Genomic DNA, 18,414 nt, shown 5'->3' with positions numbered 1-18,414 from the left:
ACGTCTCGTAAACGAGAAACAACCTGAAGTAAGTTAATTACCTGTACCTAGTTAAAAACTTGTAAAGTATAAAAAATAGGTATTAGATAGGTAAGTGTAGCCAGCCGATTTGCTGTCGATGTTGCAGTAGATTGCGGAGCGTTGTTATCGCATTGTTCGCTGTACATTGCGTGCTCAAAATTTTCAAAATCTGAATTTTCTCATTTCCGACATAATTGGTATTTAAAATATCGTTGTGGAAACTAAATTTAACCTCTTCACGCAGTTTTCGGTATCATGTCCCTTAGTTAGTACGTTAGTACGTCCCCAAAAGATTAAAGAAAGAGACGGCCGCGTGGCGCAGTGGGTAGTAACCCTGCTTTCTGCATCCACGGCTGTGGGTTCGATTCCCACAACTGGAAAATATTTGTGTGATGAGCATGAGTGTTTTCAAGTGTCTGTGTGTATTTATACATTATATAAGTATTTATATGTAGTATATTATTGTATATTAATACTACAATATCAACTATCTTAGCACCCATAACACAAGCTACTCTGTATGCTTACTTTGGGGCTAGATAGTGATGTGTATTGTTTAAGTATATTTATAATAATAATAAAAAAAGATTACCCCATTTCTTAACCACGCGTACCCATAGGCATAAACCGTGCACCGTTCACCGTTTGTGACACGTGATATTTAATTTCTTTAAATGCACACAACCGAAAAACGTTACTATAGTATGCGCGTTATCATCTGAGTCGTCCGGTCATAAAAGTCAAAAAAGATAGGAATGTGCAGCGCGCCTACCTGCGCACCCTAATTATCGATAAACGGCTACCTGCGCACGTGCTAATGATGAGTCAATAATGATTTGGACGATTCTGATTGGTCGGTTTCTAATGTAATTGCATTGCGTATTTTTTTTGCTATAAATGTGTTTACTGCAATTAAATAAATACATTCATGTGTTACTCGTTGCGCACTATGGATACTTTATTTTCTAACGTTGATCTGAAGAAATTACATGGCGATATTTAATAATTATATAATATTTTAATAATTATATAATATGAAATATGTATTATATTAAATCAAATATTGTTAATTTTTTTAATTTTGTGAACAAGATACGATAATAAACTTTACTTATCGATAATATGTCTTTCATTGTTACACCCTTCACTAGACGGCTCCATAAGACCCATAAGTGCAAGCGAGATAGATATAGAGAAATGATTTATGGCCCTAAGACTCAGTTGTTAACGATAGTAGTATATACGTTCCCTTTTAAGATAACGTAGTATAGTAACGGATATTTTAGTTTAGGTATTTCAGTTATAACGATACCTACTTGATATCGTTCCGATGCCCGCCGTTAACTTCTCAACCCTACTGATTGTGATTGTCTATGATTCATAGTCGGCCATTATTGTTGTGTAAAAAAGTCATCTAAGAAAATTTCGACCATACATAATAATATGAGCGAGATTTCTTCAATATTATACACTCCACTATACCCAATACAACCTACTATGTATAATATGAAAGTTATATGAAAAATAAGAAACGCTTTGATTTTAGATCTAAAATAAAACTCGTCAGTAAATTATTACAATCAAATTATGTATTTCATTCCAAAATTCATATCTCATTTTTACAATGATTCCAAGTACTCTTATGTATCCAAAATTATATACATACTCGTATAAAATTATATAGGTACATACTCGTATATTACTAAATGCCAAAAACACTAAGTGTAAGTAACACTAAGTTCGCTCGTAAGCGATAAATTATAAATGTTTAAATAGGCAATATTTTGTGGTTTATGTTTATCTACAAGGGACGGGTAAACTTAAAACTTATAAAAGAAAATACGATTTTATATCGACATATTTTTTTCAAAGTACTTAATATTTACAGTAGAATCCAATCTAAGTCGGTCACATAATAGTTCATTGAAATGTTACAATTTAAGGACCTAGTATTGCATTTTTTAGAGGATGCAATTTTATTTTTGGGACATGTGTCCATAGAAGCTTAACCTCAAGTTTATGGGGTCGCCACCCTTGACCCCCGGCCGCCATCTTGAAAAAAAGGAGTGAAAACAACACCTGAAAAATGCGTCCTCTAAAAAATGCAAAGCTCATGTAACATTTCAATGAACTATAAGTAGGTACTACATAATTTAATGTTTACATTGTCAACATTGTATAAAAAAAATCTTAAAAGTAATACATTATGTTGTGATATTATTTAAAATAATAACACTCTCATCAAGAGAACTTTAATTACACATTTACAAAATAATCACAATTAAATATTATTTTAAATTAGTTAAATAATAATAATCATAGATATCCCATTTCCGGAAGACGGTATAGTTTTGAATGTAGTAGTAATGTCAGCACATACGTGTTTCTGTTTACACACAAAAATGTGATTGTGCTGTGCTGTGTGTATTGTTAAATTATTTAGAGCGACACAGGGAGAGGCGTGAGACATCGAAACCTGTTTACCAAAAAATGCATATCACTAATGATAGATAATAATAAATTGATGAGAGATGTTTGACCGCTCCCGTGGCGCAGTGGTATGTGTAGTGGATTTACAAGACGGAAGTCCTGGGTTCGATACCCGACTCGGCTGTTTGTAGATTACTTAAGTTGTCTAAGGGTGGTTGTGGGAGGGAGGCTTCAGCCGTAGCTAGTTACCACCCTATAGGCAAATTCGTACCGCTTTTACGATTTAGCGTTCCGGTACGATGAATTTATAAAAACCTAAATGGGTAGGGATTTTCAAGTTAGCCCGCTTCCATCTTAGATTGGAATAATAAATTAAACATGTTACTTATTTGCTAACACCCCTTCATTTTTACGCACAAACAGTAATACCTTACAACTAAAGCTAAACATCCTTCGTTCAAGTTACTTATTCATGACTAAAGATACTTTTGGCTGGTGGGAGGCTTCGGCCGTAGCTACTTACCTCCTTACCTCACCTCAAGTTATCACCAAATCAATTGATCTTATCACCAAATATTCGCCTACAATGACACTAAGTTATTATTATAATACAATAGCGATGATGACAGTTTTTTAAATTGTATATAAATTAATAGTATGCTAATAGTAAAGCAATTTTGTAAAAGGAACAGGGTATCTGCGATCATTACTTTCGGAGCTACAGGGATTTAAAGGGTCAGTTTTGCGGCGCTGCCGCGGATCCCTGAAAAACGCCCCATACAAAATGGTACGAACTAATGACGTCTTAGGTAAATAATGATCGTTAGATTTGTATGTGCGTTCAAACAAAATTACTAATATCTTTGTTATTTGTGCGTTTATGTTTATAGTTAATATTTAAAAAAAATGTCACATTTAATGTCAAATCTAATAACGATAAAAGATTTTTAATAGATTTCGAAACTTTATAATCTCATTTATTTTGCAAATATCCATACAATCTTTGCTTTTTATGTACAAATTAGTTAACATTGACCTTAATTACCCGAATGAATCATAAAAATCAATATATTCAAACCTAGTCATCATCCCCATTAATATTGTACAAAGGTTTCCTAATAACTTAATTGTGAAAATCGTACAAACACTAGTTTATTATTCATATAAGTCGACAAACAGATTCATTATTCATTAGTCTGTCTGTTCATGCTAATATCTGAAACTGATGAACAAATTCCTATATAACTACTTTTTAGCTCAATATCAAAGTAAGTATTTATTTCATATAACCGATTTTCGTCATTTATTACATTTAAATAAATTAATATTGTTAACAGTTTTTGTACAATTGATTTAGATATTGATGTATTATTTCAGAACCTTATTTACAAATTATCTATCTCAGTTCACTAAAAACCAATGATAATTTTATACTTTAGACGTGCCTACAAAATCATCGCAAAAAGTGATCCGAATTCAGCTACACCACTGAGCGCACACACGCACAATTTTGTCTTTAATTCCATTATATATTCATGTATATACAGTTTTTACACTTCCTAAACACACAACTCGACATTGTATACGATATTTAGGTATTATTTGTTTAAATAACGTTCGTTGTTTAACAAGCGACTAAATGAAATTAAGACAATTATGCACATTTTCACCTCAGTTTTGATGCGCTAATGTCCTATCTGTAGTATAAAATATCATTGCTAAAAACTAATAAACACAAACACCAGAGATTTTAATTTTCAGTCTTTATTTCGATTTATTCCATTCATTCAATTCTTAATAATATTCACTCCTAGGTAGTTCATATTGTTCCTTGGATCACGATGATATTAATTAAATTATAAATTAATTAAATAAAATAAAATTTTTTTCGCACTTGAAAAAATGTTTTTAATATCATCAAGTTTCATGCTAATAGTAAGAAATATTTTTAAATTAAAAAAAAATATTAAATAATGTTATTTAATTTATAAATAATCGTATGTATTTCAAATGACGTCATAATCCACAGAACGAATGGTAAAGAGGCAAGTACCCAAGTTTTCTTCTAATTTTAATTTAACTTATATTACCTATTTACTAAAGCTGTATAACCATCGGACTTCGTATGTGTGATACCCTCAGACTAATCACATAAGGACCTGCCTCAATAGATGTTACTTTTCTGTCGAAGCATGTGATCAACGATCTAATGCGATTATAAAAACTGCCTCTATACTCGTAGATTCGAAGTTACATAGTCGTAATCTTGTTCCTCGGTTAAAAGCTTCGAAAAATACCTTTTTGTGTGGTTGAATGGTGGAAAATACAGGAAAAAACTTAGTATAAGATATATACCAAATCTAAGGTCGTTCTCCTCAGAAAATGACAGACTATTTTGTTTGTGAATTTGGGTGTGATACTATGTCGGTATTTCGAGATCTAGACCAGATATTTTCCTTTTGTCCAAACAAACAAAGCGAATAGTACTTGTAGAGCTTACTCTGCCGTGGGAGACTAACATTCCGAAGGACCACAGTTTAAAAATAAATAAATATTATGACCAAACAAATAAACTAACTAAAAATGGCTATGTAGTTTGTCTGTACTCCGTAGAAGTAGGTGCGAGAGGATTACCAGCCAAATCTCTCTATAACTTGCTTAAAGATCTTGGCCTCTCTAGAAGTGCAGCTAGTTCTATATAAGAACGAGTATCCAAAGCTGCTCTAATAGGATCTTACCAAATTTGGCTAGGCAGGGAACAACACGAGCAAAGAAGGGGAGTGTTGATCGATCGTCAAGGAATACCTTAACCCTACATCCAGTAGTCACAAGTCCTGGACTTTGCTTGGTGTTTTTCTCTCTACCACGCGATGGACCCGGCACCTGTACCGTGAATCCATGGAATGCTAAGGTATCTCTTTATACAATTAGTCTAAGTTGACACCAGATCGTGTCAGAATGGGAGCTCTGGTATGGTTTCTCACTTTAACTTGTTTTACCTATTTACTAAATCTACATAACCATACCATCTTTGCTATGCACTTTTATATGCACCTTCAAAGCGGAGGCTTTCCTGAAGGCCTGGCCACAGCACGTGCATATATAGGGTCTCTCACCGGTGTGACATCGTATATGTGACACTAAATCGTTCCTCTGAGTGAAGGCCTTCTCACAGTGGGAGCACTGGTAAGGTTTCTCACCAGTGTGTGTACGTCTGTGGTTCTTCAGTGTGTTGAGTGCGGTGAACCTCATGGGGCACAGGTCACAGGCGTATGGACGCTCCCCTGTGTGTATTCTCCTGTCAAATCAATTTTATAATTATTAGAATCTAGACCACTGATTTCCAAAGTGGTCTATATCGATCCCTAGGGGTCTATGACAACCTGCAAGGGGTCAGCGAAAAAAAATTTGGAGGTCCATGAAATGAAAATGGGGGTCCATGATAATGGATCTTAACACATACACTGATATTACCTATTTACTTACACCATACTATTTTATATCTTTATTACTTCTCACTAAAAATATTGGCTTATGTTATTTTATTTATAGTTTATTTTATGTTACATATATTTTACATAACAGATACAAAATTTGATTTTGAGTAGTTTTAATTTAAATTAAATTAATAAATGTGTTATTATTTTAACACTAAACTTCACTACAGTTAGTAATTTACAGGAAATCAATATCAGGTAAGTAGGGGGTCTACCCAACACGAAAAAACCTGGCAAGGGGTCTACGACACAAAAAAGTTTGGGGAACTCTAACCTAGACAATGACTTTTATTTGGATAAATCCATTATGCTGCTCTAGTGTAAGTTTGCAGGCTTAAGGAATAATTGTCTCTATGAAGATTACCAGGATAATGACCAATATTGTTAGCTTTAAATGATCTCCGAGGCAAAAGACTGTATTGTTATCATTGACTTTTTAACTCTTTTTTGTTTTTACCAACAATTTGATGGGAGTAAAAAGTAAAAATTTCACAGATTGACCCAGGACCTCATGATCCGAAAACACAGGTTAACCAACGACGAATTATTAACTCAGGTTTTACACGTTTTTAACTGTTTGAAAAGTTAGTCAATCTAAATTTAATATTGTTCTTTGTACATTAGAATTCTGTATTAATTATAAATTAATTTATATTATTATACCTAGTTCGGACTTCTTTATTGTTTTAGTCGGGTGCCAATGATTTTTTGGTTTTACCGCCCAAAAATCGTTTGTACTCGGCTGGATTACTGGAGTAGTGCGAACTAGGCCTTATCCTTATCCTTAGTGCATGCTGTGACAACCAATAAGTGGGTCTGCAATAATTGCCGTAACTTATATATTTCTTTATATTTTATTGTAACTTGATGGTGCTTTGTTTAAATAAATAAGTAGGTCCAGAACTTCTTTCCACGCACCTGTGCTTGGTCAAGGAACTGGATGTGGTGAAGCTGCCCCCACAGTCGTCGCACACGAAGGGATGCGCGCCGCTGTGCTTGCGAGCGTGCGCCTCTAGCTCACCCTTAGACACGAACCTGGACAAATCGGAGCCAAATATAAGCATTCATTTCACTATTCGGGTGCCAGCCAGCCAAACAATGGCGTGAGCAGAGCCCGGGACTTGTTACCTGGGTGTAGGTTTAAGGAGCCCTTCATGACGCGTGTCTACAGTAACCTTTAAAAAGTTCATGTGATCTTACAAGAACACCTGTGGATACCCATTTTAATATAAACCTCGCACAGTTCTAATAAGGCCAAGTCACACAATTGTTATAGAAATATTTTGCTGGGCATGTTATTTAGATAATTTCTTATGATGTAATAATATTAAATCATTTTAGAATGAGTTTATTCCAGGGTATAAGTAGTCAAACTGGGGTAACTTCCTCATGCGGCAGGTTTAGCGGGGTGCCTAAATTACAAATATAGGGTTACAAAATCATACCTTGAGATTCAAGATATGTTTTCACAAAAACCACAGAGATAAATATGACTCAGTTTGGATCTGTAGCTTGGCAAATTCGTTGATGACACTCCCATGCTATGCAGGCGATCTGGGGAACCTGCGCGAGTGTGTAGTCGTGCGCGCGAGGCATCGCCTTCCTCTCCTAGCCCTTGGGGATCATCAGGAGTGTTACAAACAAACTTGCCAAGCTACAGTTCACTCACCCCCTCTCGCAAGTGTCACATTTGAAGGGTTTGAGCCCCTGGTGACGGCGCATGTGCTGGCTCAGGTTGTTCTTCTGGCTGAACCCGCGGCCGCACACCGAGCACAGGTACGGCTTCTCGCCGGTGTGGATCTTGGTGTGCTCCGTCAGGGTTGACAGCATTGTGAAGCTTTTACTGCAGACCTGTGCATAAATATTAAAAGAACATCAATATTTTGGGGAGTAACATGGTGAATGCGTTACGAAAAGTGAAATTGGGTGTGGCGAGCAGACTTTGAGAGCGAGAACACACTTGTTTTATTATCTCATGTCTCTCCCAAAATTCAATCAGCTTTGGATGTAAAGAATAAAAACAAAAAAATAGCTTATCAATGAATCAATATTGTGTGTAACGAGACTAAACAATGTGTTTGTTAATTTAACTTGGTACAGCCAAAATCAAATTTAAAGATGCACCGTACTGGCCCGCACAAAATGTGAATAAAAATATATAATAAATTACTGCAAAACATTAAGAAAAAGGAAAACATTAATGAGGTTTTATTAACATTAAAAAACTTTTTACTTGAAAAAGTATATTATAAAATTAATGATTTTTTGACCGAAAAACGATAAATCCGCCTCTCTACTTATCTTATCTTATGTTATGTTAAGTTAAGTTAAGTTTTACTTTGTAGTTACAACACCCTCACAGGGTTCCATTTGTAATAATTATGAAATTTTATTTATGACATGTGGAAATGTAACTTAAATGAATAAATAAATAAATAAATAAAGCTGTAAAATTGTGTGTAAAAATTACACGAACCGTGAATTTGGATGCTAACTTATAAAGTATAATAAAATAGATGAAAAAATAAAAAAAAAATGTTCTTTTTTTTAAATATTGAAGCAAACTATTACTATAAACCAACCTTGCATTCATGTTTCCTATCTGCTTTGTGTCGATCCTTATGGCTGTCCAGGCTCTCCTGTGTGGAGAAGCTCCTGTTGCAGATGTTGCAGGTGAAGCCCTTCTCTTTGGAGTGCACCAGCACCACATGGTTCTCCAGGTGAGCCTTGTGCTGGAACTCTCTCTTGCAAGTTTTACATGGAAATTTAATCTGCGCCCTGCGGAATAAAACACAAAATTACCCTCAATTTACATTTGTGTAAAAATAAGTACAATAAGTGTCAGAGATTCGGTGATCAACTATAAACTGATTTTTTTTTTCAATATCAGTTTAAGTTGATCACTGCTAGAGTTAACTGAAAAAAAATTTAAATATAATTCACTTTTTTTATTCATACAGGGTGCTCGGGTGTATTTCCCATAACTTTAAGGTGTTGCCAAGAAGTTGACCTTGAGTTATAAGGAGCCAAACTGCATAACTCATTTTTTTTAACTAAAAAATAAAACTTTGTTTTATTACACTGGTTCACTAAAACAGCAGACATGCATGAATATCTTGAAATGCAGACAGTCAAGGAAGAAATAACAAAATATGCATTAAAACACAAAAGCAGACTGCTAGAGCACACAAACAGTCTTGACAAATTGTCAATAACCCTGGTAACACCAAAAGGCTAATCAATCTACCATGTGAGAGTTGTGTGGTGGACTAACCAATGTATGACCACAACACAAATAGGTGCTTAATTAGCACTTCATGTAGGTTAATGTTTCCTATCAAATATCAGTTTATAGTTGACTGACTGATCACTATGGATTTAACTGAACAAAAAACATTTTCATACAAAGTAATTCAAATAACTGACTATCCATGTAACACACACCTTTATCTATTCTTGCATTTTAAAAATTTAAAGTTTGGCTATGTCGTAATTACAAGGATTGCATTTTAAGATTTATTTACAAAAGAAATATTATTTACTCCGAAAATATTCATTTTAGAACACATGTTCTTTAGACATTATAATTAATTTTCCTTAAAGAATATAACCCTAAAGTTATGGGAAATACTGCAGAGCACGCTGTATATTTACTTGAATAAATAAAGTTACCAATACAACATAAAACAGACTTTCTGAAATGGTCTATAGATCTATGCAGGTTTCTATTACTAAAATATATAATGATATATGATAGTTACCTATCGTCATGTCGTTTTAAATGAGTAACTAATGATGACCTGCGTGCAAACTTGCGCATGCACAGAGAACATTGGTACCTCTGTACTTCATTCTGTAACTTTATAATATTATTAACAACTTCATCAATTTTGTCCTCCTCTTTATGAGTTTTCAAATGTGACTGAAACAAATCCATTTTGGTAAACTTCTCCCCACATTTTGGACAAATTAACATTAAATTCAAACCATTTTTATTTTCAATGTTACTTTTTGTTTTCTTGTGTTTCATTCTTACTTTCTCTTTGTGAGTTTTTATGTGAATTTTGTATGATAGTTTGTTTGTGAAGTTGCTTTTGCAGACTGTACATTGATAGTCGACATTGTCAATGTTTTTTTCTTTATGTGACAGCATGTGAGCTTGTAGAAGCGAGAAATCGTGAAATTCTTCTTCACATAATGTACACGCTGATATGATATCGTAAGTGTTTGGACCAAATTCTGATTTTTCGATGCCTTTTAATTTTTTTTTATCGGTTTTTAGACCTGTGTTATTGATAACTATGCCTATGTTTTGGACAGACTCACTCTCAGGAATCATATCCTCGTGTAAATCATCAATACTGTCGTGTAAAAAATCATCTTGTTCCTCTTTAACAAATTGTATGTCGTTTTTAAGATTATCTGTTGTGTTATAGTAATTTTCCATAACAGTTATGTCTATCTCACCAGAGGCTGGGAGATTATTTGTTACGCAAACTTCGTAACTGTTGTTCATTTGGGTATTGCCGACAGTAGGGTGATCAGTATGAACCATTTCGCGTTTAATAAGTTCTTCGAAAGTGTGGGATAGGAAACCATTTTTTAATATGGTTTCCGACTGTAAACATCGCTTTTTGAACTCATCAGCCTTGAATATCATCGTATAGCACTCGAAACAAACCTGTTTGGGATACTTATCGCTTAACAAAATATCCATATTCGTGAAATTAGACAAAACTTCCCGCAAGGTTCGGTCTTCTCCGTCCATTTTTGTTAGTAAAGACTTGTAACCGGAAGCCTCGGTAAGACAGGTTCTGCATATGATCTTTCCCAGCATACTATCCATGTTTCTATAATTGTAAATCCAAAGTTCAATTAAATAAATTAAAAAAAGACAAATCGAAACAAGTCCAAGCAATACTTTATTTTGTTGTTGTTGACTTTGACAATTACAAATCACAGATCACTATAGACTACAAATCTATATAGACCATAGACTAACTACGTTTTCTTTTTACGTCTGGCATAATTGCTCTGCATTCTAACTTTTTCGAGTCTGCTTTATTTATATTGTGGTTCATTTCACTGCACGATGGTAAGTGCGGCAACAAGGGCAACTCGCTATCAACTGGCTCGTTGATACAAAACGTAGTGATTTCATACTCTTCGTTGAGACGGAATCACTGTCTTTCTTTCATCTCGTTTACAATTACGAGTCGGGCCTTATGGCCCGGGCTTAACGTGAAGCTGAAGGGCGTAACAATAAAAGAAAAAAGATGATTACGTTGTTAAATATTGAGTTGAAAAATGTTTTGATTTTATTAAACCATATTCATGCGAATTTTATATATTTTTTAGTTTTTATAAAAAGTTCATTCTGGCACGAACAATATAGTTTTCATTAAATGACATAAATTAACTCAATTTCGTTCATATTTCCTATGTGTATTTTACAACACCACGTGAGTGGATCAGCTATAGCGGGTGCGCAGCACGTCCCCTATCTGTTAAAGAGTCGGTTCATAACGAGCGTACTTGCTAGGTCCAGTAAAAAACATCGGAACAGAAAATAAATTCTTTATTTCAATATCAATAATATCCAATTTAATCAGATTAACTTAACATGAATCAAATAAAAATTAATACGAAATATTTCAATACTCTACAGCATTAGTCATATATATGTTTCCCATTATTGTATTTATTTAATTAATATCATCAGTGAATAAACATTTTAATAAAATGTATTGAGATCTTATAAATACATCACAATATCATAAAACTGTTTCAAACGCCAGTGTTGTTCACAAAAAAAGGTACCATATTGGTATATTTTTCTAAATACCTGGCAACTATTTCGCGATGGTTTAAAGCAAAAAGGGTGTAAGTCCCATATAAAAACGTTTCTAAAACTTTTACAAACTACAATCTATTTTTTTTATTTACAATACACTGTCAGAATGAGGTAATTATTTTTTTCTCTAACAACACTTTTGTACTGCATTATTATTTCACTTCCTACTATTTATTTTATTTATAAATTACTTACAATTTATCATACTGTGTCGAGTTTTAATTCTTTTTCGCTTTCCAGTATTTGTCTACGTTTACGTATCTTTTAAATTTTATTTTGTCTATGTTTTCTTATAAATGTAATAACTATATATAATAATTACATAACAATGTTACTCGGTATTGGCACATCGATGACTTGAAATTATTATTGTTATGAAACAGGTATTAATTTTATGTATTCTGTATATTAAAACTAATTCATTTTATGTTCAACGCAAATGTTTAACTGCTTTCATTTGTTAATTAACAATCATGCGTTACGAATATTTATATCTATGGATATATAAATCAAACGCATTAGACAAAAGATCAAGACAAAAAAAAAAGATATTCCTCCTTCCTCAGTATCTTTACCACACATAATACTTTTTCTACTAGTATATAACAATTGATGTTGACAATTAAGCAGTTGTCAAAATGCGTTTCACATTACAGTGTGCGTTTTAATTTAAATCATAATACCTACTTCATAAGAACAATTGAAATCTTACTAGACTAGTACATTTGACAATATGTATTACAGTTATGCCAAAGGACTCGACACTAATGTCAAAAGTTGCCCCAAAAATCGGGAATACTAACACTATAATGATAAAAAAAGAAGTCATTGAATGCCCTTTAAAGGGACACCTAAGTACCTAAAACATAAAAAATAACAGTTTACACAATTATGCGAAATTCTATTTATTTGGCAGTTTTATTTTGCACGACGTTCATTATCATAGATAGCTGCCAAGAAGATAAAAAAAATATAATACTATAAAAATAAATCCGCACATTATTATTAGCGCGGCTAAAAAGAACTTAAGCACATTATATGTACTAAAAACTAAAAAAAATATAGTACAAAATAACCTATGCAAAATAAAGGTTACAAAAATAAATTCCTATCTGTTTATCATCACAATGCAAAACCCATTTTTGGTACAATTAGTAAATTTGTTCAGGCAACATCGGAAAAATGCCGTCAAATACACGTATTTTTTTACTGTACCAAAATTTTTCCTACTCGATGCTAATCTACGATTCCATACAAACAGTTGCTTAGAAGCTATGAAAAAATATGCCCAACATGCATTTTTTAAAATTGACTCAATATTTTATTTAGTGTTTATTTGTTAAATAAAATATTTCCTTCTGTTAATCTGCTAAACTTTACATATTTTTTTGAGCAAAATGTAGGGCAGAAATGAGTATAAAATCTTAGCTACAGGTTCAATAATAAAAAAAAAACAACTGTAAACTAAACTTACGATGATGGCACAAAATGGACTATGGCGGTTTTAATTATTATCTATTACGTTACACCCGTCTCTTTCTAATGCCTACCGCGTGACAGAGACCACATCCCAATAGGGATTTATTTTTAAAAACTTCACGTTAAACTGACTTCACGGCTGGGAGTTCCAGCCATTCTGATCAGTTATAGATTAAAAATCAAACTCATGATGACATCTGTCACTTAGCGCTGGCCTTTTCAAGGAAATCCATTTTCAACCTTAACTCAATGAGGAAAAGTTGCTTTTGCAATGAAAAGATTTCCTCTTTCTGTCTCAGTTCCATGTTTAAAATTTTCATTTTCGCCTCATGCTCCCATACGGCGTGCTGTCTTTTCGCTATGAAGTATGAGCGTTCTTCTTCTGTAGCGGTCCCGCAATCGTGTTTTATTTGATCGTCCGCTTTTTCTTGCCTTTCGTGGCCATTTTTTCTTTTCTCATCATCTAAATGACTTAGATTTAATGGGGTATTTGACAGTTCGTTTAATTTTTGCAGAAAAGTCTGCTGTATTCTAGCTTGTTCGATTGCTTGGAGAGGGTTGGTTAGTATCGGTAGGTTTAGTGTTAGAGGGTTAATTTGGGTGGAAAGGTTTTTGAGAGGGGGTGGGCTAGGGGATGATTGGGGTATGATTTGCACTTGGGGCTCAAGTACGTTTGGCATCGTGTCGTCGCTGTCGTTCGTATTCGATAGGCGGCCGTTAGACATCTGTTGGACAAATACATAAATATAAAAAATTAGTAGTAATCTGCGGCACTGATTTTCCTGCAGTTTCGTTTGGTGCGGTACGATGTCCATCGACCTTGTAACTCTTGAAGCCGCTAGATGTACGAGGTCAATTGACCTCTTACCGCAGCGAACGTGTTAAATGCATATTCATTGACTTAAATTAGTATAATTCTAAAGAAATATAGTCTGGCTGTCCATCGCGGAAATGCAGCCCGTATTCTTCAAATATTAGGAAGTTATTAGCTTAATGACATATTGTATTCTCTGTCAATTCAAAAAATTCAAAATTTATTGAAATTAGGCTTAGTTTACAAGCACTTTTGAAAGGTCAAGATTATGGTCATAATTTAATTTTATCTATTGGTGATAATAATAGTCAAAAACTTAAAATTAAAGTTACGAGGGTTCCAAACGCGCCTTTGTCCGAGAAGAGCCCACAACAAATTCAGCCAAGGTTTATTTTTTTTGTTTAACACCATTTTAAATTAAATTTAAATATAATTAGGTGGTGAAGTTGAATTTTGCGATGTGTAATAAATTAACTGAAAAAATATGTTCAATACAATGTTAATAACATCTTCGCAAACAAAACATATTTATAGAAAAAAAATGTGATTCATAAAAAAAACTAACACAAAAATAACCAACATTATAAGTTATTAAAATATTGAGACAAGCCATCCAATATTGTAGGTATAATTTTTAATATTTGTTCTATTTCAGGAATAATTAATAGGAATCCCATCTATCCTATTTAGGTAATTTTAATTTATAATATTTATTTTATCTTTTATTATAGTATAGATTTAGAATAGGATAATCTATTAGAGAAGCCATATGCAGTTGCTTTCTGACATTTAAAAAAACACGGTTAAACTTACGTTGACGGGCAAGCAGTCTTCGTCTTTGACGCTGAGTGCACCCTCCAGGCTGGTGGTAGCTTCACCCTCCTCGTCTGAAAACAAATATACAAAATATGTTAACTCCAAAACGCTGTTTTCATAATGATATATTTTTTGTGAATATTTTACTTTATTATCGACTAGCGGACGCCCGCGACTTCGTCCGCCCTTAGACCTCTTTAATCCAGCCCTTACAGTAGTATCACTGTAAAAATGGAGTAATTTCTCCCGTTTTCCCAACATTTCCCTTTACTGCTCGTAGCGTGATGAAAAGTATACTATAACCTGCCCAGGAGTATGAAGAATAATTGTACCAAGTTTCGTTAAAATCCGTCCAGTAGTTTTTGTTTCTATAACGAACATACAGACAGACAAACAAAAATGATGCATTGCATTTTTGGCATCAGTATCGATCACTAATCACCCCCTGATAGTTATTTTGGAAATATATTTCATGTACAGAATTGACTTCCCTACAGATTTATTATAAGTATAGATAAATTATATATTTTGATAAGAGACAAGTGAAATATAGCAGGTGTCACTAGCTGATGATGTAGGTTTCCATTGGTGAAAGAATTTTAAAAATCGGTTCTGCATTTTCGGAGCGGTCTTATTTAAAAACATGCAATAGGATTTAAATCTCAAATTACTTCAAAGTAAAGTGAACTTTAAACTGTAGTGATTAGATCCAATTTACTTGAAAAATGAATATGGGGTTAGAGTATAATATATTTATAACGAAACTCAAACATTACCTTTGACATCTAGGGGGTGAATGCTCTGCCAGAGCATGCCGTCAAGCAGGCTGGGTGTGTCAGAGGTTGGTTGCTGTAACGTAAGAAAGAAATTTAAAAAAAAAAATTTTTTTTGGTCATATTTTCTTTAGCCGTAAGATTATTAGTGGGGGCAACACTACTCTAACTGTTGAGGCTTAACCAATCATTAACAGCCTGTATTTAGGATGTTAGTGGTGTTCTGTGGCGTAAAATCCACAGGTCCAATTTAGGAGTCCCATCTAAAGAAACAACGGCCCCAAAATTTAATTTTTTGAGCTTACGGTCTAGGATCGGGGAGTTTACTAGAGCCAGGAACCGTAGCATTTTGAAAGTCCACCAGACCAGCACGGCTATTCTCTAACGACGTTTTGTATAACTCGCAAGTGCGAGTTTCGAATTCACCGCTATCTTTCTCATTCTAGAGTATCGTGTTAAACAGAGAGAGATAGAGGTGAATTCGAAAGTAGCACTTGCGAGTTATACAAAACGTCGTTAGAGAATAGCCGTGCTGGTCTGGTGGACTTTCAAAATGCCACGGCTCTACTAAACTCTCCGATCCTAGACCGTAAGCTCAAAAAATGAAATTTCGGGGCCCGTGGTTTCTTTAGATGTGTCCCCAAAATTGGATCTGTGGATTTTACGCCACAGAACACAAACAACTTCCTAAACCCAGGCTGTTAATGATTGGTTAAGCCTCAATTTAGAAAATACAAAATCCTCAACTGACCTGAGCTCTGGGTTTACCCAGGAGAACTCTGTGAGAACCACAGCAATGAAAGTGCTATCGTGTGTCAATGTGTGCGTGCGCGCGTGCATTCGCGTGCGTGCGTGCGTGCGTACGTGCGTGCGTGTGTGCGTGTGCGTACCTGCGAGTCGTGCGCGCGCATCTTGCACTTCTTCTTGTAGTTCTCGTACCACATCTTGACCTGCGCGGGAGTGCGCGGCCGCTCGCCGCCGCACCGCTTGTTCACCTCCTCGCAGATCGTGGACCACACCAGCTGCGGAGTACACGAAGTTACACTTTATCCGCCATTTTTTATACATAGAATAGGCTCGCGCTTGACCATGATCTCCATGATAGTAAGTGTTAATGTGGCCTAAATTGGAACGCGCTTGCCTAGAAGTTGCTTATTCACTCTTGACCTAAAAATGCCCAGGTTGTAAGAATTAGGAAAGACGGACTTCAGGAGACAGTTGGCAGTTGCTTATGCAGACGCGATATGTCAGTTCCATGTTGTAAAGTTGAAGAAGCAACTAACTCCGTGGCGCAGTGGTATGCGCGTTAGATTTACAAGACGGAGGTCCTGGGTTCGATCCCCGGCTGGACAGATTGATTTCTTAATTTGTCCAGGTCTGGCTGGTGGGAGGCTTCAGCCGTGGCTAGTTACCACCCTACTGGCAAAGACGTACCGCTAAGCGATTTAGCGTTCCGGTACGATGCCGTGTAGAAACCGAAAGGGGTGTGGATTTTCATCCTCCTCCTAACAAGTTACCCCGCTTCCATCTTAGACTGCATCATCACTTACCATCAGGTGAGATTGTAGTCAAGGGCTAACTTGTGAAGAATAAAAAAATAACTACGCGTAGGAAAGACCCTTAATAGTTCAATGGTAACAGCGGTCTGTCTCATCACCGAGGGGTAATGGTTCGATCCCACTTGATGGCGGATGGAAGCGGGTTTTCTTGGAAGAAAATTCAAGACGGAAGCACAGAGTAACCAGAGAGTCTTTACAAACTGACAAGCTAGCCCTGACAGTCCCTACGCGGCATCTTATCGTAATCATTATTCATCATTATCAACCCACATTCGGTTACTGCCGAGCTCGAGTCTCCTCTCAGAATAAGAGGGGGTAGGTCAATAGACCACCATGCTGGCCCAATGCGGATTGGCAGACTTCACATACGCAGAGAATTAAGAAAATTCTCAAATATGAAATTTCCTCACGATGTTTCTCCATCACCATTTGAGACATGTGATATGTAATTTCTTAAAATGCACACAACTGAAAAGTTGGAGGTGCACGCCCGGACCGGATTCGAACCCACATCCTCCGGAATCGGAGGCAGAGGTCTTATCCACTATACTATCACGGCTCGGAACGCTTATTATATACCAATCACGCTTATCGAAATGCTACTCCTAAATCGATTGGCTTAGAATCTTAAACGAGATCAACTACTGGTTCTGTCAAACATTACTGTAAAACGTATAGACATACGAAAAAATCTAAAGCGGACAAAGTCACGGGCTTCCGCTACATAACAATAACAGGAAGAAGTTAGTTACCTATTAGGTATGTAAAACACATACTAAGCAAACTGAGTAGGTACTAACGGAGATACGATAATTATAAAAAAGTATGCGAAATCGATTTTCCTAACAGTGCGTAACTCTATAGGAACGTTTGCCAGTTAAAGGCGTGTGTACATTAGGATTCAAGTATATTATCTATTTTTTGGTACCAGTTAGATAATTAAATAAAAATTACGACATTACAAATAATTTATTTACACACACATGTACTTTGAAATAAGAATTTAAACAAAATCAAAGGTCTAACTCGTTAATAATTAATGAATTTTAGCTGAGTATTACAACAAATTTAAACAAATCTTGGAACGTGAACCACGCGGGTGAAACCGCGCGGCGTCAGCTAGTGGGTAATTAATACATACCTATTAAGAACCAGCCTTTATTTATAACCG

The 18,414-nt window shown here is 35.0% G+C and overlaps 2 protein-coding genes across 4 annotated transcripts in view; both read right to left on the bottom strand.

Annotated features, from left to right (window-relative positions):
• Positions 1 to 1,588: 1,588 nt before the first annotated feature.
• Positions 1,589 to 10,910, bottom strand: LOC112048249 (gastrula zinc finger protein XlCGF57.1). Its single transcript, XM_024085718.2, has 5 exons — positions 9,710 to 10,910; positions 8,531 to 8,726; positions 7,618 to 7,799; positions 6,867 to 6,983; positions 1,589 to 5,749 (listed from the first exon to the last, which is right to left on the bottom strand). The coding sequence occupies exons 1-5, from the start codon at positions 10,792 to 10,794 to the stop codon at positions 5,464 to 5,466; spliced, it is 1,866 nt and encodes a 621-aa protein (XP_023941486.2). The 5' UTR covers positions 10,795 to 10,910; the 3' UTR covers positions 1,589 to 5,463.
• Positions 10,911 to 11,509: 599 nt separating this feature from the next.
• The window catches only part of LOC112048241 (uncharacterized), a 32,331-nt gene continuing 25,426 nt past the window's right edge, over positions 11,510 to 18,414 (bottom strand). For all 3 annotated transcript variants that reach the window (XM_024085706.2, XM_024085707.2, XM_052886873.1), the window contains exons 3-6: positions 16,575 to 16,706; positions 15,688 to 15,760; positions 14,909 to 14,982; positions 11,510 to 14,006 (exon numbers count right to left, since the gene is read on the bottom strand). In XM_024085706.2, the coding sequence (XP_023941474.1) occupies positions 13,482 to 14,006; positions 14,909 to 14,982; positions 15,688 to 15,760; positions 16,575 to 16,706 (804 nt within the window). In that variant the 3' untranslated portion in view covers positions 11,510 to 13,481. The remainder of the gene's footprint in view (positions 14,007 to 14,908; positions 14,983 to 15,687; positions 15,761 to 16,574; positions 16,707 to 18,414) is intronic.

This window comes from Bicyclus anynana, chromosome 18 (assembly GCF_947172395.1).
Source record: "Bicyclus anynana chromosome 18, ilBicAnyn1.1, whole genome shotgun sequence".
NCBI classification, from domain to species: domain Eukaryota; kingdom Metazoa; phylum Arthropoda; class Insecta; order Lepidoptera; family Nymphalidae; genus Bicyclus; species Bicyclus anynana.
Note: the sequence above shows the minus strand (reverse complement) of the source record. Positions and strands in the feature narration are given on the sequence as shown.

Excerpts from the sequence above, each read along its gene's own strand:
- LOC112048249 (XM_024085718.2), bottom strand. The coding sequence starts at position 10,794 with ATGGATAGTATGCTGGGAAAGATCATATGCAGAACCTGTCTTACCGAG. Across the intron at positions 7,800-8,530 it reads ATAGGAAACATGAATGCAAG|GTCTGCAGTAAAAGCTTCAC; the intron begins GTTGGTTTATAG and ends ATTTATGCACAG. Across the intron at positions 6,984-7,617 it reads TGTGACACTTGCGAGAGGGG|GTTCGTGTCTAAGGGTGAGC; the intron begins GTGAGTGAACTG and ends CGATTTGTCCAG.